This window comes from Rattus norvegicus, chromosome 8, assembly GCF_036323735.1.
Source record: "Rattus norvegicus strain BN/NHsdMcwi chromosome 8, GRCr8, whole genome shotgun sequence".
NCBI classification, from domain to species: Eukaryota; Metazoa; Chordata; class Mammalia; order Rodentia; family Muridae; genus Rattus; species Rattus norvegicus.
The window spans coordinates 76,026,479-76,049,389 of NC_086026.1; the positions used below are offsets into that span (position 1 = coordinate 76,026,479).

Here is a 22,911-nt window from a genome sequence, read left to right on the forward strand (position 1 = left end):
TTCCTCATTCAATCACCCAAAAGTCTAATATGATATAAATTTAACTCTCAATCATTTTAAGAATAGAACATGTTATAACCTGAAATTTTACTTCATACAAGACCTTATTATGAAAGGAAGCTTCAATTTACAGACAGGTGAGTTTCAGAAGTGTAACCATAGGTGAACACATTTCTTAAAGGACCAGAACTTTTTCCAGACTTTTCTATGAGAAGAAGCTGGGGCATATGCACACACCACATAATCAGAGTCTATTCAGAAAAACATAAAAATATTAGACCAAAGGGATTTTTAAGCAATATCCAACTAGAGTGTTGTGAACATTCTAAAAGTTAAAGCTGAGAACTTACAAGAACTCTTTAATACTCCTATAATATACTTCAAGGGGGTGGTGTCAACGCAAAAGAGCCATGTAGTGTATTTCTTATATGCTCACACCTCACACACAGCAGGCTCCTGTGACATCTGAAAATCAGATTCCTATGTATCACTCAGATTATAAAGCTTCATCACACTGTATCACAGTGATCCACCCATCACCTCAACAAAACACTCCATTTTCCTTGTCTTCTCCTAGGAGGAGTCACAGGCTGTTCCCCCAGCCCTTAGACAACACTTTGAATGGGAGGACAGCACTGGGAAGCCCCTTTCACTATCTGCCTCTTTAGCCACAGACCCTTTTTCTGTCCCTGTCGAGCTCAAGTAAGACAGCTCATGTGTCCTGAAATGAAGAATCTTGCTGTTCTCCTGAGGTAGCCAGGCTCAAGAGGTTATATGCAGTAACACACATCAGGAAAGGCAAATGCACACGAGGGCTCCAGCCTGTACCATCAATCAGACCCAGCCCTTCCAAACTAGAAGAAAACTTTCTTCCTTAGAATTCGGAAAGGTGCTGGGTGGCAGTGAGTAGCACATGCCTTTAATCCCTGCATTCCTGAGGCAAAGGCAGGCAGATCTCTGAGTCTACAGAGTTCGTTGCAGGACAGTCAAGGCTACACAGCAAAACCCTGTCTTGAAAAACTCAAAAAAAAAAAAAAAGTGAGAACTAGATGCCCAGATTCCAGCACTGGCTCTCTCTCCATCATTACCAGAGACAGAGTGAGGTCATCATGATTCTTTCCTATCTTCACTGTAAAATGGAAAGTAGGTAATGAATAACATACCCTCTAAAATCATAAAATTCTAAGAGTGGGTATAACTAGGGGGGAAAGCACTTGCATCATCCTCCCTCATATAAAAAAAATTCCAGTTCTTTCTACCTAATGTTCTTAAAAAGCTTTAACAAGGACTGGAGAGATGGATCAGCAGGTAAGAGCACCTGCTGCTCCTGCAGAGGATATGAATTAGGTTTCCAACAACCACATGGAAATTCATAACCACATATAACTCCAGTTCTAGGAGATACAACACACTATTCTGGCTTCGAAGAACATTAGGCACACACCATGTCCAGCATTTAGGAAGGGTGAGCCGGGGAAGACTGTAAGGACTAAGCAGAGATCAAATCACGGAGAAGCACACGTGTGAATACCTAAGTCCAAGTGTGTAGATGTGCTAGACAAAGCCTCAAGGAAACCAAGAGTTTAAGGCGGAGGCAAGGAAGAGAGTTATGAAGCACAACTCAGTTTTCTCCTTGAAAACCCTTTCCACTCTTCTTACCTCTGTCCTTTTCTTTTTCCAGGCTGGCAATCAGCCTCTCTTGAATCATCCATTAGATGAGTAAATTATCCGTTGATGAAGTCAGTTAAGCATTCATCATAACAGTTTTTCCTTTCTGCTTAATTGTTCTGTGGTTGTTCCCACTAAGAGTCTCCTCTTCTCATTCTCTGACTCTGTGACTGCCCTGGGTAGCTGATATGACAAAAGTGATTACATGCTAATTCAAGCCTTAGGAAACTCAACATGTCCCTACTGTTCGGAAGGCTTGCTTGGCCACCATGTGAGAAGTCTGACTACTCTGAAACATACTGTAAGCTTAAACTGAAGAAATCACAGGATCATAGGAGGTCATAGAAGCACAGGAAAAGAATCATTTATACAAAGACCTGAGTTAAGATGCTCTAGGTACAGATATGCTACCTGACGAAATCCTAGTCAAGTTCTTTCTGACCCACAAAATTGTAAATTCAAACAAAGCACTTATTTTGAACTACTAGGATATAGTGACGAGAGAGCCACCCAGAATGAAACATTTTCCCATCTGCCAAGCAGCTCGCCAGCACTACTGGCGCTCTTAGTTAAATGAATAAGGGTTCCACCTAACAGGAATTGAAGCTGTCCAATGGCTCAACAACCATTTCTACAGAAAAGACAGTGAAGGCAAAGTCATGGCAATCTATCTTGAACTAGGCTGCTTTACACTGGGGATCTTTCTGTACTGGGGAGTATTATATGCTCCCAGTCTTAAGTCTGAGTAATTCTTTCATGAGAATAAACATCACTTCTATTGTCTCCCTGTATTACATTAAAAAAAAAAAAAACAAGACAAAATCAAAAAAGCTTCAGTAACAAATAGGTCAAATCTTCAAAAGTTCCAAAGCACTGCTTCTCTAGAATACCCTCCCTGTCATGTGTGAAGTTTTTTTTAAGATTTATTTATTATATGTGAGTACACTGTTGCTGTCTTCAGACACATCAGAAGAGGGCATCAGATCTCATTACAGGTTGTGAGCCACCGTGTGGTTGCTGGGATTTGAACTCAGAAACTCTGGAAGAGCAGTCAGTGTTCTTCTTTTTCTATTTTTTTTTTTTCAGAGCTGGGGACCGAACCCAGGGCCTTGTGCTTGTTAGGCAAGCGCTCTACCACTGAGCTAAATCCCCAACCCCGCAGTCAGTGTTCTTAACCACTGAGCCATCTCTCCAGACCATGTGTGAAGATTCTTAAAAAGCACCTTAGGCAATTTACAGGACTCCCTTTTCTCCTCATGAAAGCTACAGAGCCTATACTTCAATCTTCTTGCCTCTAGGTTATGTTATGTAATAACCATTCTGAAAAACCTCAGATTGAACTAAAGGTTCTTGGAAACTTCTGAATAATTTTAAGAGTTGAAGATACCTACACCATCTGTTTCTAATTCTGACTTCACCCCAAGAGTTCTGATATTGTAATTTGATTCCCACCACACCCAGCAAAGCCTAATACTAGGCTTCCCCATTATTAGGAGCCCACATCTTAATCAGAACCCCAAGATTTCTGAAGGAAGTATTAGATTTTCTCTTAAAATCCTTACCAGGAGAAACAGTGATCTGAACTTCTGCTTGTATTGTTTGAACAAGGGAAAAGCCTTGATTAATGACCCCCCAACCCTACCAAAAGAACCCTTCCTTTTTATATAAAGTATATGGAATAAAATAGGTTGCCTTCTCAGAAATTTAATTATTACTTTGTAGACTCCAAGTAAACATGCTAGAGTCTTCTATTTAACTTGGACTTCTGAGTCCACAATCCACCATTCTTTTAATTCTTTGTGCTTTAACCTACAACAGTTGGTTATACCAGAGCCTGCTTCTTCACCACTAGATGGGACACAGCTACCTCATATGAGTTTGTTAAGAACTTCAGAAGAAACATGAATCATACAGCAAAGAACTTTTTTTAAGCCTCAGCTTCTTCTACCTGAAAAATATATTAAAAAGAATAAAACAACTGCCAGGAGTTAATGCCAGAGGCTACTACATGCACTGCACTGAAGATGCTCACATGGATAGGGGGTGGAAAAAGTTTTTCCTTTAGCTTACACTCTTTAAAAGAATTGCAGCTGTAGTCAGGTACACATCTTTAGTACCAGCACTCAGAAGGCAGAGGCAGATGGGTCTCTGAGTTTGAAGCTAGTCTGGTCTACAAATGAGTTCCAGGACAGCCAAGGCTACATACACAGAGAGAAACCCTGTCTTGAAAACAAAATTTTTAAAAATTGGAGCTGAAGACATATTTTCACAGAAAAATTTCTAACACATAGAAAGTACTAGCCAACAAAAGACTCCCTATGCCTGACCTAAACTAAATTATATTCAAAGCCACATTAAATGAAATACTTTATTCCAGATTTGGCACAATTGTTAAAACTTCCTTAGTGTTATATTTAAAATCAGATATGTCTAGCATAATACTTTAGGAAAATAAAATACATCTAGAAGCACATTTTGAGAAATAATATAAAGAGGTTTAAACACATTGATAAGATGCTAATCAGATAAAACATTTAAGTACTAAGACTGGAGAGATGGCTCAGCTGGTAAGAGCACTTGCTACTGCTCTCGCAGAGAACAGAGTTTTGTTCTCAGCACCCACATGGCAGTTCATAACCATCCCTAACTCTAGTACCAGGGATCCAACACCTTCTTCTGGCACCAGGCATGCATGCGGCACACAACATTCATAAAGGCAACCAACCATTCATACTATGAACACATAAGGGCTGAAGGAACTCAAGTACCAGAACACTGAAATACAGCAAACTCTAGAGGTTTGCAGAAGAGACACTAGATCTTGGTTCACCAACCTAATCCACCGAAACACACCTTGGTATCTATGCTGCTTTTGATGTGAGGTGTGTGTAGGGGGCTGTATACCATGTTCACTTGTGTATGTAGGTCTCTATGATTTTTTTAAAGATGTGTGTGGGAATGTATATGTGTGCATCAAGCATACACACCCCACGTGTGTGAGGAAACCCACAGTGGTCAGAAGAGGGTACCCAATAGCCTAAAGCTGGAGTTATAGGCAGTAAGTAGTGTTCTATAACATTAATGCTGGAAACCAAATCCCAGTTCTCTGGAAGAGCAGCAAGCACTCTTTCTTAATCATTGAGCCATGTCTCCAGTCCTTTCACCTCATTTTTTAATACAGGGTCTCCACTGAACCTACAGCTAACCAATTTGGTTAAGGTAGTTAGCTGGCGAGCACCATGGACTTACTTTGCCTCAGGCCCACCCCAGCTCAATACTGGAACTTCAGATTAGCACAGCCACACACAACTTTTATGTGGGTGCTGAACTCAGAGCTTCATGATTGTGTGACAGGCACCTTAACTTCTGAGCCATCTCTCCAGCCTGGTAACCATTCTTCTTAATGCAACTGTTAATAACCATTATCAGTATGCTAACAAATGGAAATGTCAAAAGTTCAGACTAAAACATATGATAAAGTCTATTTTTTCTTCTTGTTTGAGACAGGGTCTTCCGGCAGGCCTCTTAATTCAGACCTCCTGCATTAGCCTTCCTACAGGCTGAAGCTGGAAGCAGGAGCTACCACACCCAGCTTCTTAATGTGATCTGTACTATATTTCAACATCTATTAGGGGTTATAAGTCATTTCAAAATGTTTTTAATTTCTAACTAATTTTAGCAAAGAAGTGAATAGGAATGACTTCAAGTCACACAGATTTAAGATATGGTTACCAACTTTTCTGGCCCAGCAGTTTTAACTTCTACCCTAGATAGTCCAGTTTTTCCTTATCCACCATATCACCTGAGTCTCCTTTAAAAAGCAACTTCCTTAGAGGCATTATATTCTTGACACTGTGTTCTGACCCACCTTCAAGCCATTCCCATGTTAGGGCATACACAGAAACTAAGACTGTGTGGTTCATACATGGAAACTGAAGACTTCTCAGAGGCAAAGGTGATCTGCTTTGGGAGCTCCAGTCACCCTTAGCCAAGATCATCTACCTCAGCATATATATGTAGCCCACTCATGTCAGTTCCAGTAAGAAGTTATGCTACCAATCTTTTGCATGGGTAACTAGCAATGCAGCAGGTTTCCCTCCTATTTCACTGCATTGAGTCAGGAGACCTGAAGTCATCAATCACCTCAGAGGACTGGGGCATTTCTCAAAATCTAAGACACCATGCCCTTGAGGATCAGCATTATTTCTAGAAGCTGAAATCCTTATTTCTAGACAATGCAAATTGTCTTGTACTACAGCCACTCTGTAATCCTTAAGAAGCACCAGGTAATAGGCAAAACAGAGGAACCTAATATAAATTAAAAGTCTCACTAAACAGCAGACATTTAGCGGTCTAGTGGGGTGAAACAGCACTGATAAAGAATATGTATTAGGAACAGACCACTGCTTAACATGAACCTTGACCCAAACCATATGCGTAGTTATTTCTTAACTAAGAATGTTCCCAAGGCAACTTCCAACTGATTTCAAGGCTTTCCAGTCAGAAAAATAATTTCAACAAAGCATTTCATTTCAATACCCTTGACTATTTTATTTCAGTAAAACCACAGGAAATGAAAACAGGATATGCAAACCTTTATATTATTATAGTTATAAAATCTTTTATACATTACTACTTACACAAAGAGTTAAACGTTTATTCATCCCTTAAGGTGCATAATAATAATAATAATAATAATAATAATAATAACAACAACAACTGTGCATACAAAGCTATTAGTTTATTATTATTATTATTATTATTATTAGCTGAAAAATACTCTAAACCTACATTTTACACATGGAAGACCAGCTGCAATTTACTGTGACATACACACAAATGGAATACACTAGAAAGTGATAGATCAATAGACAGATAAACAGATGAACAGACAGACAGACAAGCAGATGAATGATAGAGGAACAGACAAAGATGGTACACAATGAGGCACAGGAAATGGCTCAGCCAGAAAAATGTTTTCTTCTAAAGCATGAGGATCTGAATTTTAGCACCAGAACCCACATTTTAAAAAGCTAGGCAAGGCCAGGTAGTGGTGCACACCTTTAATCCCAAATCCAGGGAGGCAGAGGTAGGTGATCTCTGGTCTGAGGCCAGCTGGTCTACAGAGCTACTTCCAGGACAGCCAGGGCTACAAAAAGAAACCTGTCCCGATAAAACAAACAAACAACAACAACAACAACAAAAGCAGCAGCAACAGGGCATGATGGAGTTGGCTTAAAATCTTGGCACTGGGGAGGTGGAGGCAGAAATAGGAGGTCTCTGGAACTCACTGCCCAGCCAGTCCAGCTGAATCATTGAGCTCACTGAGAAAAATCAGGGTGGTAGGCTGCCAAACTGTTGGGGTTTAACCTGATTATCCAAATTCAACTGGAAACCACAGGGGGAGCAGAAAAATGACCCCCAAAAGTTATTCTGTCACCTACAGAAAAAATAATAAGTAATGTAATTAAAATATAAGGTGGGAAGTATTAGAGGAAAACATGTAACATTGACCTCTAGCCTCCACACACAAAAAAGCACAGATACATATATACATACATACATACATACATACATACACACACACACACACACACACACGAAAAAGGAAAAAATACTTCTACAAACATGGACTGAAATATAAGATACTATGTTAAATGATTAAAAACAAAAATACACAGAAAGTATATATAGTTTGCTGGCTCACCCGCTGATGATTCTTATTTAGAATAGCTTTTTGTAAAATTTTAACCTTTAAAACAATGTTAATAGTCTAGGTATTCAAAATATGAAATAAAAGCAGCAAAGATCAGGTGGAAGATCTAAAACAAAAATCAAATACATACAAATGAGCCAAGCTATATTTCAATTAAGTGTATTGAAGGGGAGGGATGACTAATTCCAACTTTGAACATACTGCTTTATTTATTGCTCATTTACAGACAAAATCAATCATGAGTAACTGCCGAACTCTAATTACCAGAATACCTTTTGCAATGGTATGGGTTAACAATTCCAGAACTACCTTCTCTGACTATAGAATTAAGTGAGTGAGTATACATACTATAAGCAAAGAGAACCAGATTCTTAGTATTGAACATATGCAGCAAATATGAAGGGATGGGGGTCAACCTAAGGTGCTGAAAGGAATCATGGATGCCAATGGGAACTCGTGGTCATACAAATATAAACATATATACCAAGTAGACATACCTATTCATACTTCTTACTTAGATCTTTCTGCTGAGAGATCTTAGTTTATAAAACATTACTTCCAACCAAAACAAATGAGAGCTTCTTTTAGAAAATGACTGACACCAAGGTTGTGGTAAGCTGGGTACAAAGCATGCATGGAACTTCTTGTGGTAGCAGAAAGAAAAGGCCCAAAAGAACATATCAAAATTACAGATTAAAGGGTTGGGGATTTAGCTCAGTGGTAGAGCACTTTCCCAGGAAGCTCAAGGCCCTGGGTTCGGTCCCCAGCTCCAAAAAAAAAAAAAAAAAAAAAAAAAAAAAAAAAAAAAAATTACAGATTAAGAAGGCTCCCAATGGCCAAATCTAAGACAAGTTGAGTTTTAAAATAATGATAACAGTATCACCAAATAAATGAAAATCTGTGCCTGTGCTATAATGTGTAAGCAAATGCATAATCAAGTAAGGGAAAAAGGAAAACTCTTCCTTACAGAATACCAACCAACATATGTGGAAGAAGCGTTAGCTAGAAAACCACCATCTTGGGCTGTAGAGATGACTCAACAGTTAAGAGCACTGGCTGCTCTTCCAGAGGTCCTGAGTTCAATTCCCAGCAACCACATGGTGGCTCACAACCATCTGTGATGAGATCCGATGTCCTCTTCTAGTGTATCTGAAGACAGCTACAGTGTACTCACATAGATTAAATAAATAAATCTTTAAAAAAAAAAGAAAAAGATTTAAAAAAGAAAAAGAGCACCACCATCTTGAGATACCTAGTGATAAAAAGTAAAATCAAGAACGATTAATGAGCCAGACATGTGGCACACATAATACCAAGGACTGATCATATAGAGTGAATTCAAATGCAGTCTAGGTGACTAAAATCCTGACCATTCATTCATTTGTCCCTCCCTTCCTTCCTTCCTTTCTGTGTTTATTTACTTACTTACTTACTTACTTACTTACTTACTTACTTATTTAACTAGGGGTAGGGCCAGCAAGTGGGTAAAGAGGTTTAATCTTCTGATGTTTAATGGAATGTGTGTGTGCACACATGTGTGCATATGTGTGCACATGTGTTAGTGTTACCAGTATGTCCATGGATATCAGGCTATCTATAGGAGCACAGGGATGCATCCCTTAAGAAAATTGAGTTCCCTCATCCAGCAACCTTTAGTTGCCAAGAACAACTCCTCTGCTAGTGGTTGGTCTTTATGAGCCCCTCACCTACCATGCTGGGATTTTGGGATTTTGGTAGGCTTGATCTTGTACAGGTCCTTTGCATGCACTCATACCTGTGAATATATATATATATATATATATATATATATATATATATATATTTCAAAACAGATTGGTGAATCCCAGTAGTATACTACTTGCCTAGTGTGAGCACATAGTACTTGCTAGATACAGTAGCAAGTATCTCTACTATATCTATCTATGATAGAGTGTCAAAATTAGTAGTATTTTATAGACAGGTAAACTGGAGTTCTTCAAAAAATGGATAAAAGAACTATTCCATATGAAAGAGAAACAGTTACAACACCTACAAGTAACACATGATCCTGGATTTTACCTAGGGTAAGGGGAAGGCAGATACGAAGCACACATATGGACAACTGAAGAAATCTGGATATGAAATGTATATTATACTACTATTACATGTCTTAATTTTGACCAATATCCTATGCTTACTGCAAAGAGAGTCCTTGTACTTATTTTTATGTACTTATTTTATGATAATGGACATTATGTACACAAATTATTCAGGGGTAGGTAGATTATATCAACAGAGGGTACCTATGGAAAAGTGATAAAATAGAAATGAGATAAAATCCTAACAATTAACAAATCTAAATAAGGATGATATGGTAACGTATACCTATTTAAGAATGTATGTTATAAAGATATACTAACTTATGGGTATGAGATTAAAGCCTGTAGAGTGAACTAAGATGGTTCAGAAGGGGAAAGCACTCACTACACAAGCCTGAAAACTGAGTTCTACACCTGAAACCTACATAAAGGTAGAAGAAAAAAAACTGAGTCCACAAGTGTCCTCTGACCTCCACACACAGGCACCTCCCCCACATCATACACACACACACACAGTAATAATAAAAAAATTTTAAGTCTCTTTAAATGTAAAAAAAAATGCACACCAAGATAACATTTTGAATTTTCAAGAATACCACTGCAAAAAATAAAAGCATGTGCATGAAAGAGGTAACTAGGAAGGCATCAGGGTCCTAACCGCAACACAATGAACCTAAAAATAAAGGAACAGTCTTTCAACTAGGAAACTTCTCTAATAATCCATATTCGGCCAAGCCTTCACTTTAAAGATATAATCAAAATGCCAGACTTGTAAATAGTCAAAAACTGACATTCCATGGGAAGGGACCTAAGTAATATACTGCACAAAAGAATAGAATAAACTAAGAAAGAAGCAGGTATGGGATCCAGAATGTGGAAGAGCTAACATAAGAGAACAAAGGTAACTACAGGAAAGCTGCCTACCCTGTGAGCCTAGAACCAATTATCCCCAGTGGGAGCACAGAGTTCTGGAAAGGTCTCCAGGAAAAGGGAGATTATCTAACCTACTACAGAGGCAGGAACACAGTATCATTCACCACCCTTGACTGATTTATAAGAACACTTGGGGAAAATGTCTAAAGTTAAACAATTCTAAGACAATAAGGAAAATAAATGTTAAAAAGAAAGAAAAATTAGTCACTACATTAATCAAAATTTATTATCTAATTATGTTAGGAAGTAAAGATAGGCAACAGCAGGATAAATAATGGTCATTTAGCATAGAAAGTGGGTAAGGAATAAAGCCTCAAATTGGTAAACTTATAACTGTGTTCTGACAAGTACTCAAGTAATTATGAGAGCATCTGCACTAAGCAGAGCTAGAAAATGACTGTAGGCCTGACAGTAGAAAAATAAATTGCTTTTCTAGTCAAAGATCTTTGGTTTACTAATCAACAACTATGTATATACACATTACTTTTCTGAAAACATGATTTTTTTTTAACTTTATGTATGAGTGCTCTGTTTCATGTTCACCTACATGCCAGAAAGGGGCATCAGATCCCTTTGTAGATAGATGATCATAAGCCACCATGTGGGTGCTGGGAATTGAAATCAGGACCTCTGGAAGAACAGCCAGTGCTCTTAGCCACTGAGCCATCTCTCCAGCCCCATGAATTAATTTTTAAGGGGTAAAACAGTCATATCAACTTACAAACTTGCCCAAATCATATTTTAATTCAAAAAACTTGTCAGGACTCTAGTGTGTACAAGAGCCTGAATCAAATCCCAACCACTGTAGGGAGAGGATGGGGGCAGGGCACTAAATTCTATTACAAAGCATAAAATTTAAATAGCAGTTCATCATTTTGGACCAGGCCACCTGCTCAATTCCTATTACTTTTACACTAATTTGTCCTTCTCTCCTACAATAAATGCAATTTCAAAGCTGGACGAAACTTATCATCTATATGTTACCAGATCCAGATACCTACAGAGCTGGAAAAGAGGGCATTTGGTCCTGGTGACTCCCACACATCAAAGCAAACTTATACATAAGGCTCATTGCCCAAATGGTTCAAGTATTTTACTCTAGTTTTAAGAGGACATCTAAAATCAGTTTCAACATCATATAAAATACTGTATGAAACCACATTCTCAAAACTGTAACATGCTAAACATTCCTGTAATTATTCCTTCTATTTCAAACTCAGATTTGTTCAGACCTATTCTGGGAAACAAAAATCTCTCGGTTGTTTCTACTTTGCAGTCTTCAACTTAAATCCTACACTGTGTCTCTACCCATGGAAGCCAATAACCATTAAAGCCACAACAGGATCACTTTTTGACCTTTTGGCTAAGATCAAGCTACAACAGATCATTAAATCACAATCAGAATAGGACACTTTCCTGTCTGGGAAACCAGACACAAATAGCAACAAATTACTAAGAATTTAATATTGTTTCAAAAATAACTTCCCTTAAAAGCCAATTATATAGAGAATGAAAACAAAAGTCATGAATCATTTAAGAAAATCTAGTGTGAATACATATTTCCATGTATTTATAGCAAGATCTGATGCAAAAATTCTATGCCTCTGCCAACAATCTAAGCAAGCAAATATACAGTTAAAAAGTACTGGGGCTGGGGATTTAGCTCAATGGTAGAGCGCTTACCTAGGAAGCGCAAGGCCCTGGGTTCGGTCCCCAGCTCCGAAAACAAGAACCAAAAAAAAAAAAAAAAAAAAAGTACTGATATCTTAAAAGAAAATAAGTCAATATAAGCATATGCATTATTTTTTTCAAAACAACAGCAAGTACTCAAATTTTTAAGAAAAATTTATATGTATTAAGGAAATACTTCCTCCTATAAGTATACAAAAAATGATTACATTTTCAGTCCCTTTTTAAAAATATTTGGATTTTGTACGTAGGTGATTTTTGCCTGCATATATGTCTCTGCAACATGTGCATGCAGTGTCTCCAGAGGTCAGAACGCATTGGATCCCATGGAACTAGAATTAGGATGGTTGAGTCACACATAGGTTCAGTAAACACAGTTCCTCAAGAAGAACAAGTGCTCTTAACCTCTGACCCATCTATCTAGACCCTGAGATCTACAGACCTCTTAGTGTAAAACTTTCTTCAGAGAACAACTAGGTTGACACCCACATTTTACATTTCTTTCTAGTTTCTTTTGATTTTTGTAATAAAGGTTAGTGCTAAAGCAGAGTGGAAAAAAAAAATCCCATACTAACTGCTAGCTGGGATGGGAAATTTTATTCTTTTAAAACTAATGAGACTGTCAATGAAAAAACAGAAAAAATACACATTGGGCATGTATTTAAATATGAGACAACATTCCATTTTTTGGTAAAGATTTGTATTTTTAATTATTTGCATGAATTTGTGCTCTTGAGAATTCAGGTATCTTCAGAGCCCAGAAGAGGGCATCAGATCCCCTGGAGCTGGAGATTCTGGCTGCTGTTAAGTCCTGTGATGTGGGCTAAGAAAATGTGGGTCCTCAAAGCAATTTCTCCAGTCTCCCAAATTCTATTAAACAGTCACCTACAAACTCCACAAGTATTAACTACTTCATTTCTTTTAAATAGCTATTATTACTTTTAAAAAAAGGTTGGACTTTTTTTATTTTTTAAATTTAACTTAAATTTAAAAGATACAATTTCAAATATAACAATCTTCCAAAACATATACCATGAATATTTTTAGATCTGAAAAAAGATTTTTAATGAGGTTCTAAAACATCAAACAAAAATACTAAAAATCAATAAATCAAAACAATTAATTAGGCTGTAGGACTAATTTCACATAATGAATGTTGACCTTGAGTAGTTATGGCGCACACAAGTGAGGCTTGATCTGTTAGATATATTACAATTCTCTTTGAAATGCTGATATAGGGCCCAGTGGCAGTATTATTGCATGCCTTTAATCCCAGGCCTCTGGGAAGCAGAGGCAGGCAGATTTCTGAGTTCGAAGCAAACCTGGTTTACAGAGCAGGCTCTAGGACAAGGGCCACACAAAGAAACCCTGTCTCAAAAAAACAGAAAAACTAAAAACTAAAGACATCAACAACAAAGCTGATGTAGCTCATTGTTAGCAGCTAGCATAACCCGCATGAAGACTTAACTTGAATTAAATCAAATTTCAACTAAATCCAAACTTTACTACATGAAAGTAAAATTTATAATTCTTTTATCAATAATAACGTTGCTCTATGGTCTCCACGTAATATATTTTTTAAAATCTCTATTTCATGTGTATAGGTGTTTTTACCTGCCTGTTTATCTGTGCATCATATGTATGCCTGGTGCCTGGGTAGTTCTGAAGAGGGCGTCAGATTCCCTGAAAGAGTAAGGGACATTGAGAGCTGCCATGTGGATGCTGGAGTCAAACCAGAATCCTTTAAAATAGCCAATGTTCTCAGCTGAGCCATTTCTGCAGCTCCCTAGTATACAAGAAGATTTCTGCAGCATATGTATAACCATAGAGAAACAATTCATCATAGAAATTTGTTTCATAAAAAAATTAATTTTTCTCCTCCAAAACTTATCAAAGCATTAACATCCAAGCCAGGTGTGATGGCTCACACCTGTATTCCTAGCTACTTGGGAGGCTGAGGCAGGAGAACTGCCACAGGTCAAAGCCTAGTAAGTCAAAAATGAAACCTCAGGTTAATCAGCAAGGTCAAACAAAGACTTAAAGAAGCTAACAGTGTACTACCTTACAACTAGTTCTATTAAATCTACAAAAATATAGTAGTCTCTTCTCAAAGATGAGAAGAAGAATAGAACAGTCCCTAAAAGCTAGTCTTGAGAGCAGGTCAAAGATAAAAAAGACAAGCAGATTTCTACAAGGAAGATTATCTTCAATCCAGCTAAAATAAAGAAAAAAACAAGATCCAGTTTCTACTCAAGAATGGAAAACACATCACTGATATAGCTACTCTGTCCTAAAGCAGATAAAATCCAGTTTGAAATACTATCTTTTAAAAGAAATACCCAATTAATCGCCTTCTCAGAATTGTGAAATTAAGTTAGTTACAATTTATTGTGGACATATTCAACTAACACAACTAAAGGCAAGTGCAAATTTATTTTGTAATGTCCAAGTTTAATTTCCTCCCCCCCCCCCCGCCTTTTTTTCCTTTCTTTTTTTAAGACAGAATTTCTTTAGGTAGCCCTGGCTGTCCTGTAACTCCCTATATAGACCAGGCTGGCCCGGAACTCAAAGCAACACACACACACACACACACACACACACACACACACACACACACACACACTTACAAGGGAGGAATATATCTTAAGACCTGCAATCTGGGGCTGGGGATTTAGCTCAGTGGTAGTAGAGCGCTTACCTAGGAAGCGCAAGGCCCTGGGTTCGGTCCCCAGCTCCGAAAAAAAGAACCAAGAAAAAAAGACCTGCAATCTAAAAACTGTAACTGTACTTCACTTTTATAGGAAATACACCTGGAAAATCTTAGAATATAACTAAATATAATAAACATGCTACCTAAAAGTGGATTTCAGGTTACCTCTGAATTATCAGAGGCAAAAGCAAAATTCCATAGCTTCAGAAATCTCTCCCTCTTCTACAGAACACAAACCCCACCACCAAAAATCTCCAATACTAGAAACAAAATGAAGCAAGCAGGGGGACAAGAACTCAATTGAAGGACATGTTTTTCAACAACCAGAAGCCTACTGCGTGTTTCTATACCTATACTGACGGGTTGTTACATTACATCTGCATGGTGAATTTCAGTCTACAAAAAATAAAGTGGAGCTGAGCATAGTGAAGCTGACTTCCAAGGCTATTTTCTTCCCAGTTACATAGACAATGCTTTGTGCCCATGTGCTAGCACTTTAATCAATAAATTGGATGATGGAAGTCAAACACCAAGTTTTAAAATGAGTGATTTTTAAGATGTGGAATTTAAAAAACATTCTCATAGCAAAAATCTTCCAAGGAACTCATTTCAAGCATGTTTCCAAGCCCTTTAAGCCCCTTAAATCACTAAGCGTTAAGTTTCTAAATGACAAAAGAAAGACCTTACTCTCAAAAGACAAGTTAAAAAAGTCTCAGTGGTTGAATTTAAGCTTTGGGCTATCTTTTAATATCCCGGAACATCTTAAGCAACTCCTAACCTCTATCTCAGTTTCACAATCTATAAATCAAGAGAAACTACAAGGATAGGTGGTTAATTAAATTAGTTAGGATTAAATGCTAGCGAACTGCTTTGAAGTTACTTTATATTGTTCTCAGCTTTCCTCCTACTCAGTAAAACAACAGATGAGAAAACATCTGGAATTACTACAGATAATAACATCTGCAGACTCATAGTAGTTATAAAATATGGCTTATGTTTACAAATTTCTAAGCCAAAGTTCATTCAACAGTTACCACTGATTTCAAGATATGACTGCAATGAACAGTTTTTTGGTGAATACCTTTTGAGCCTCAATGATATCTATTCTTACCTACATTCCCAAAACAGACTGTTATATAAAAATCTCAGAGCATCTTGAGAGGTCTTGGCACAAGACAAATCCAGGTAAGATGAACAAGCTGTTACTGAGGTTGATACTATTCTCAGCATTCTCAACTGTCAATCATCACAAGCATACCCTCCAAGTACCAACCCCCACTGAGAATCTATCAAAGTACTTCCTCCTCAGCCATCTGTCCAGGAAAGCGCTATGAAAACACCTAGAGCATTTGCTCTTCTAGCTAAAAGGATATGAATAAACCAAACACTGACAGACTGCACAGCACACATGCTCTACTGCAGTGCTTCCTACTAAATCCCTTCTCAAGCCTGGCCTGAACACAAAACATTTATAGAAGTAAGTTTGAAGCAGCTTAATCAAAGACTGTTTTCCCCCCAACAGAGATAATGTTAGACAAGAAGGGCTCAAAAAGAAAAAAATGAAGAAAAAATTCACATGTAAATTATTCCAACAGAAGAGGACTCAAAATTTAAGACAGGAATTTAAATTACTCAGGTACTAACTACTCTTTATTTTGCTTACTGCCTACAAAATACTATAAAGTTGTTAGCATCTCTACATCTAGTTTAAAAGAGCACAAGCAAATCTTTCAGAAGAAAACTGGATAAATTCCAATAAGGAGGCCTGCAATTGGTTCAGCATGCGAAGACACATACCACCAAGCCTGATGTGGTAGATCACTGAAAAAGGAAGGGGTCGGTTACAGTAAGTTATCTTCTAATTGATAGTGCTTCAAACACACACGGCACACATACATACTTACATACATACACACACACACACACACACACACACACACACACACTTTAAAATATTAAATAAATTTCAATGAGGGGAAGTAGAATGTTATAAAATCTTACTGTTCATGGTATCAATGTAAAAATTTCTTGAGAGTAAATGAGTTCCAGGAAAACAAAGAGTCCTAATTTCTCCCTCAGCCCAACCTTTCCTTCTGCTTAGGTCATGCAGGATATTCTTTATATACTTGGTATATTGCTTGGAAAATAACATCTGATCACAAAAGAAACAGCCCTGGCTCACCCCTTCAGGTTCAGCCCTGTGCCTTGTCAAACAGAGCACGTGGACAGTTCCAGGGCTTTCAAATCCACAATCAATCACTTAGAGGTTGTAGGAACAGGCTAAGGCTTAAAGTACTAGGGTTGGGCTGGGGAAGAACACTGCCAGCATGACTAGAAAGACAACTCCACTGACTTAGGCTTTATTAATATTTCTGAGATAGTTCAAATTCTTCAGAAAGTACACAAGCATAATACAAAGTTCAAATACTAATCTTCAAATCAGTATGAATATCATCTAACCATTGACTTAAATGACCCTACTCATTAGACAACTAATTTTCCATCTGCCCATCTATGTCTACACTGCCTAAAGACTACATATTCTGTACTAACAAGGTCATGAATGGTCACCTTCTTACAATCCAGCTTTCTGGCTAACCCACTGGGAAGTGGAGGCTAGGGAAAGCATTCTGGGGGAATAAACTCACTTCATCTGCATTTATTCCCAAAATGAAGTCAGAGATCATTTTATAATCTATGTGAAAAAACTTCATTAAGCAGGCATTCACTGAGTACAGCACTTCAGTGGATATTTAGTAAACACAGGACAGAATGCTACTGAAAAGTAATTAATATATTCAACCACAGTAAAGTATTGATCCTATCTAGAAAATTTAGTCCAAGGGACAAACTAGGGGTTGGGGATTTAGCTCAGTCGTAGAGCGCTTGCCTAGGAAGCGCAAGGCCCTGGGTTCGGTCCCCAGCTCCGAAAAAAAAGAACAAAAAAAAAAAAAAAAAAAAAACTGCTTCCAAGGGACAAACTAGTCGTCTTTAAATGTAGGCTGAGAGAAATAGGATACAAAATAACTCATCACTCCATCAAGGTGACCTCTTACCTTTATCACAAACTGATCAGTACATTATAAATTTATTACCATGGACAAAAGAACCAGCCAGCACCTCATCCTACTAAAAGGATTTTTTTAAAAAGTAAGACAGACAGGTTTACCTCCAACAACCCCTCCAAACACAAACTGCAGATCAATCGAATCATTCCTTTTTCTTGAACTGAGTGATTTAGGCGTGAGTGTCCTGGAAATTTAGAGGCTCCCTCAACTTTCTGAAGAATTAATCAGGAGAAAGTCTCAGGACTCCAACTATAGCATAGCTCCAAACAAACAACACTATAGCCCTAAACTCCTGGCTTTCCTTAGTTTAAAAACAGAGCTGATTAGTATATCGTTCTTAAGCATTTCATGTTTTATCCCTGTCTTTTGTCACTAGTTAAACTTTCCACCACAAAAATAAATATGGAATGCCCAAGCCTCCAGTTCCTGAAAATAACATGTGGTGTGTGCATAGAACACAAGGATCGAGAGATTGGCCCATTTAACTTTTCAAACTTTTTTAATTTAAACTTTTGTAACTTAAAACTAGAATGTTCTTAGCTACAATTAGGCAGCCATAAATTTTTACCTCATTAGGAGATCCCTATTTTCAACATTTACCTTAAACTACTATATGGATTTATCTTCTAAACAGGAGTTTCCTGGCTCTCCAACTAGAATAGACCTACTTTTTGAGAGTAAGGATCCACTAGACCCCATGATCTATTTCTCAGCTAAAGTGTTTCAAACTTCAAGTACTTACAAATATGACTACCTGTTGCCAGCTTCATGAATTTCTCTAATTTTATAATGTGAGTTTGATAAGAGCAGGTGCCCCTAACCATTCTGCCTATGAGATCTCAAAGTAGGATCTTTAACCCTAAGACTTCAGGAGTCCCTTTTCAGTAGATCCAGAAGGTCCATGAATGATATGAAGGTAGAGAGAAAGAAAAAGATATTACTATATTACTTTGGGTTCTGTGCTTGTTGCTCTGTTTTGCTGTTTTTCAAGAAAGGGTTTCACTGTGTAGTCCTGGCTGTCCTGGAACTTGCTCTGTAGACCAGCTTCCAATTGCAGAGAGATTTACCTGCCTCTGCCTCCCAAGTGCTGGGAACTAAAGGCATCTGCCACTACCACCAGCTCTATGTTATTTGAATGTTTCCTTTAGATCTCTCAAGAGCACAAAGTAGGTTTTCTATATAATATGTGAAGTTTGATATCTGAAGAGACTGCAATGAGAAGCAGATGTGACAATCCAAATGTGTTTACAAAAACATGCCTGGGTGGTGGTAGTGGCAAACACCTTTAATTCCAGAACTCAGGAAGTAGAGGCAGGTGAATCTCTGAGTTTAAGACCAGCCTGGACTACACAGTGAGTTCCAGGACAGCCAAGGCCACACTGGCTTGGGAAAAAAAAGTTACAAAACCATATAAACTTAAAAAGCTACTCTCCCCATTCAATTTTGAAAATTTTTCACATAAATGATCATTTCTGTTTATAAGTATCAGATTTATTGTTACTCATAATAAGTAAATATTTAGTTTTAATTTCTAATATAGTATTAATAGACCTAAGTCACACAAATACCCAGGATTCTGAAAAATGTTCAGATTATAAAGAGGCCTTACAAACAAAAGTCGTATGAAGTCTGTAGCATACAATTACATAACCTAATGCACTGTACCCTCCATGGCTAAGTAGCTCTAGTTAGTTCTGAAATATCATTACTCTCTCCTTGTAAAACAATTCGTCATAAAGCCAACATGTTTGGGCTCCATTTAATGGGCTCAGACATTTAATTTTCAGAGTCCTATTTATAAAAATGTACTAATCTGTGATACCATAAATTACTTAAGACACCAGAAAGCAAACTTACACACACACACACAATCTTGCTCATCCTAACAGAGACTTGTGGAGTAAATGCAAAGCACTGTTCTTTTTTCAGATGACAAAATGAAACTCACACTCAAGGAAACAGGAGTGCTGGTCCAATGAGGTGGGGCCTGCTACAGTCTGTGCTGTTGGTTTTTTGTAATCTGCCTCGCTGTCTCACTGGGGTATAGTTGCATACTCCCAATGAAAAATAAGGCAGGGGCATTACTTTTTATTGTCCAGGTGCCAAAACTGGGATTTTCTCCCTCCTCAGTAAGAAGTATGAGACTCAATACCAATGAGAGCATTATTTCAACTCACTGGCTACCCTTCTAATCTCTTACAAAAAATAATTAATAAATAAATAAATAAATAAATACTGGAGTGTTGAAGAAAAAGAAAAAAAAAAACAGAATACATAACACACTCCAAGATGATGAGTTAGTTAAGGGATCACAGATTTAGGGATCACAGATTTACCGATCATTTAATTACTGATACTACAGACAGGCAAGAACAAGATCAAGCTTAATACAATATTTGATTGTACCATAGAAGGGATGCCAACAGGTTTAAATGGGAGGCCATTATGAAACGAGACTGAGACAGAAAAAAACATCCACAGAGTTGTGAAACTAGCTTTATTGGTCCTACAAATGCAAGTGATTAGACCCATCAGGGTCAGAGGCAACCATTTGCTACACGTGGTAAAGAAATCGCCCTTCCATTACTAATTTGTTCTTGTTTTCAGCACAAGTCTCCCAGTTATGCTCCATTTTAATGTGCTGAATTCCTCCAGAGAGGCTTCATTTGCTGCATCTCTCTTCCCCAGTCAAAGTGGACTCCTTAACTGATGGAGGCAAGACTGACTCACAACAGGATATCTGCCACTTGCATAATTCTTGCCTGCCTTTTTTTTTAGATGCATGTGCACAATGAAGCCATTTCTAAGTTTGATGTGATTTTACATAGGAAAAAAAAATTAGGCTTGTGTTGATGTGCCCACCTCTGATTCCTGTAGTTGACTACAGATGGGCAAGAAGGGCCCTCATTCCTTGTGAGGTGTAAGCTTTTCCTAGTGGGAGGGAGGGAAGGAGGGTGTGTGTGTGTGTGTGTGTGTGTGTGTGTGTGTGTGAGAGAGAGAGAGAGAGAGAGAGAGAGAGAGAGAGAGAGAGAGAGAGAGAGAGAGAGACTCGAAAAATTTCAACTATAGCCCAACAGCTATAGTTAATTAACTAACAGACCACTTGAACTGGTCTGGTAGTAGTTATGTTCCAAGCTCGAGACTCACTGTTGAAGATGCATTTGCAGGTAAGGCTCATTCACACACAAGTTCTGCACTCCCACAAAGAACTGCAATACTGGCCCAGCAGGGTAGCACATGCCTATAATCCCAGCACTCCAAGGGCTGAGACAGGAAAATTATGAATTCTAGGTCACCCTGGACTATAATAGAGACCCAGTCTCACAAACCAAAGGAACTGCAACACTGTCCTGTGAGACCAATTAACTATTAATTTTTAAAGGCTTCATGCAGAACAGAAAAAGACACCTGACTTTACAAAGGTAAGTAAGACACCAAGTCTTGGTGCTCCAGAAAACTGCAGTTACTTCTATTCCTTATCCCGGAGGACAGTTCTCTTTGTGTCACCCCATATATTTTGCTTCAAAAATATAATCACCTTTGAAGAAGTAATATGTCAAAAGTATTAAAGCAGTCCCTAAACTACCTTCCTAGCTCCAATCCAACCGAGGATGAAAAACCACTCTGCAGAATCGTACCGCCGTCTTCCAGCTTTGCAAATGAACTTGATTTCTGATGACTACGATTCACATTTTACACTACAGTCCAACCTGCCAGTGATATTCTTAAAGCTCATAAACAAAGACCAGCGTCGGCACCAGGCCCTACCAGGAAGTAATCAAAGCCGGGTGGCCGGTCCGACCTTAAGTCGGGCCAGACAATGAGAGGGCACCGGGACTTCCAAGGGGTCCGAAGGAGTTAACGCGTAAGCGACTCAAAAGCATAGCATAAACCTACAAAGTGACTTAAAACGTACTCGGGAATTCCCAACGAAATCCCGGCCAACCCAAAAGACTGTCTCGAAACAATCTTCGAAAGGGGGGGAAAAAAAAGAAAAAGAAAGAAAAAAAACTCGAGCCACCCCTCCAAAGCAGCTGTTGGTTGCCTTCTCCCGAGCTTTTGGAGCCCACAGCCTGTTTTCAAACTTCACCCTCACAGGCTGAGGCAAGACTCCGACATGAGCCGCCCCCAGCGCACTCCGCTTAGGGGCTGCGGGGGGCAAGAGCCTGTGGGAACTGGAGGAAACGCAGTCTAAAGGGGCTCGCGCGCCGGCAGTCCAGACAAAGCTGCGTCCGCAGAGCGGCGCTTTGCCTGTCCGGCCCACGGGGGACCGCGAGCCCGGCTCCGCCACACGTGCGGTCGCACGCGGGGCCGGCCCTTATGTTTGTGGAGCCTTGGGGTGCGGGCCGCCGCGTCATTCCGCCGCTGCGCGCTCGCCTCAGGCCCCCGCGGGCCTCTCCTCAGCCGGCCCGACGGTCGGGCCGCGCGAAACAAAGGAGCCGCCGCCGCGCCCGCCGCGCCGCGCCGCGTCCCCTCGCCCCGCGCGCCGGGCCCGCTCCCCTCAGCCTTCCCCGAGGCCGCGCGCCGCCCCTCGCACCCGCGGCCCTTCGACGGCAAGGCCCGGGCCAGAGCCCGGACCTCGGGTGCGCGGCCGGCCAGCACCAGAGCCGCACTCACCGCTGCAGCACCAGGACGACGGGGAGCCGTTGGGGAACTTGGCTGAGTCCGGGGCGATGCAGACGCTAGAGCTGAGGTGCGGACACTCCATGGCCACGAGGACGGCGGCGGGGACGGCCGAGGCTCTGGGGCGGAGGGACTTCGGAGGCTCCGTCTGGGGTCGCTTCTGACCCGGCGCTGGGCAGAAGGTGGCTGCTGGGTCCCGAGCCTTTGCGTCAAAGAAAGCAAGGGCTTCCGGGCGCCGGGTTTTGCCACCGGCCGCCTCCCGGCGCCCCGCTCCAGAGAACGTGGAAATCCGGACTCCTGGTTCTGCCACGGTCCAGAAACAGTAGGCTTCCGCCTTCTCGGGTTGCCCCGCCCACCTTGCTGGTCACGCCCCCAGGCCCGGCCCCGCCCCGCCCCCACGCTAGCCGGTGGGCGGGGCCTTGGCGC

General features: G+C 39.6%; 1 protein-coding gene across 4 annotated transcripts in view; it reads right to left on the reverse strand.

Moving 5' to 3' along the window:
* Usp3 (ubiquitin specific peptidase 3) overlaps positions 1-22,673 on the reverse strand; it is a 75,874-nt gene extending 53,201 nt beyond the window's left edge. Inside the window, exons 1-2 of one of the 4 annotated variants that reach the window (XM_063265769.1) lie at positions 13,699-21,760; positions 1,660-1,851 (exon numbers count right to left, since the gene is read on the reverse strand). In XM_063265769.1, the coding sequence (XP_063121839.1) occupies positions 1,660-1,708 (49 nt within the window). In that variant the 5' untranslated portion in view covers positions 1,709-1,851; positions 13,699-21,760. The other 3 variants (XM_039081751.2, XM_039081750.2, NM_001025424.2) reach the window with 3 other exon arrangements.
* Positions 22,674-22,911: the final 238 nt, after the last annotated feature.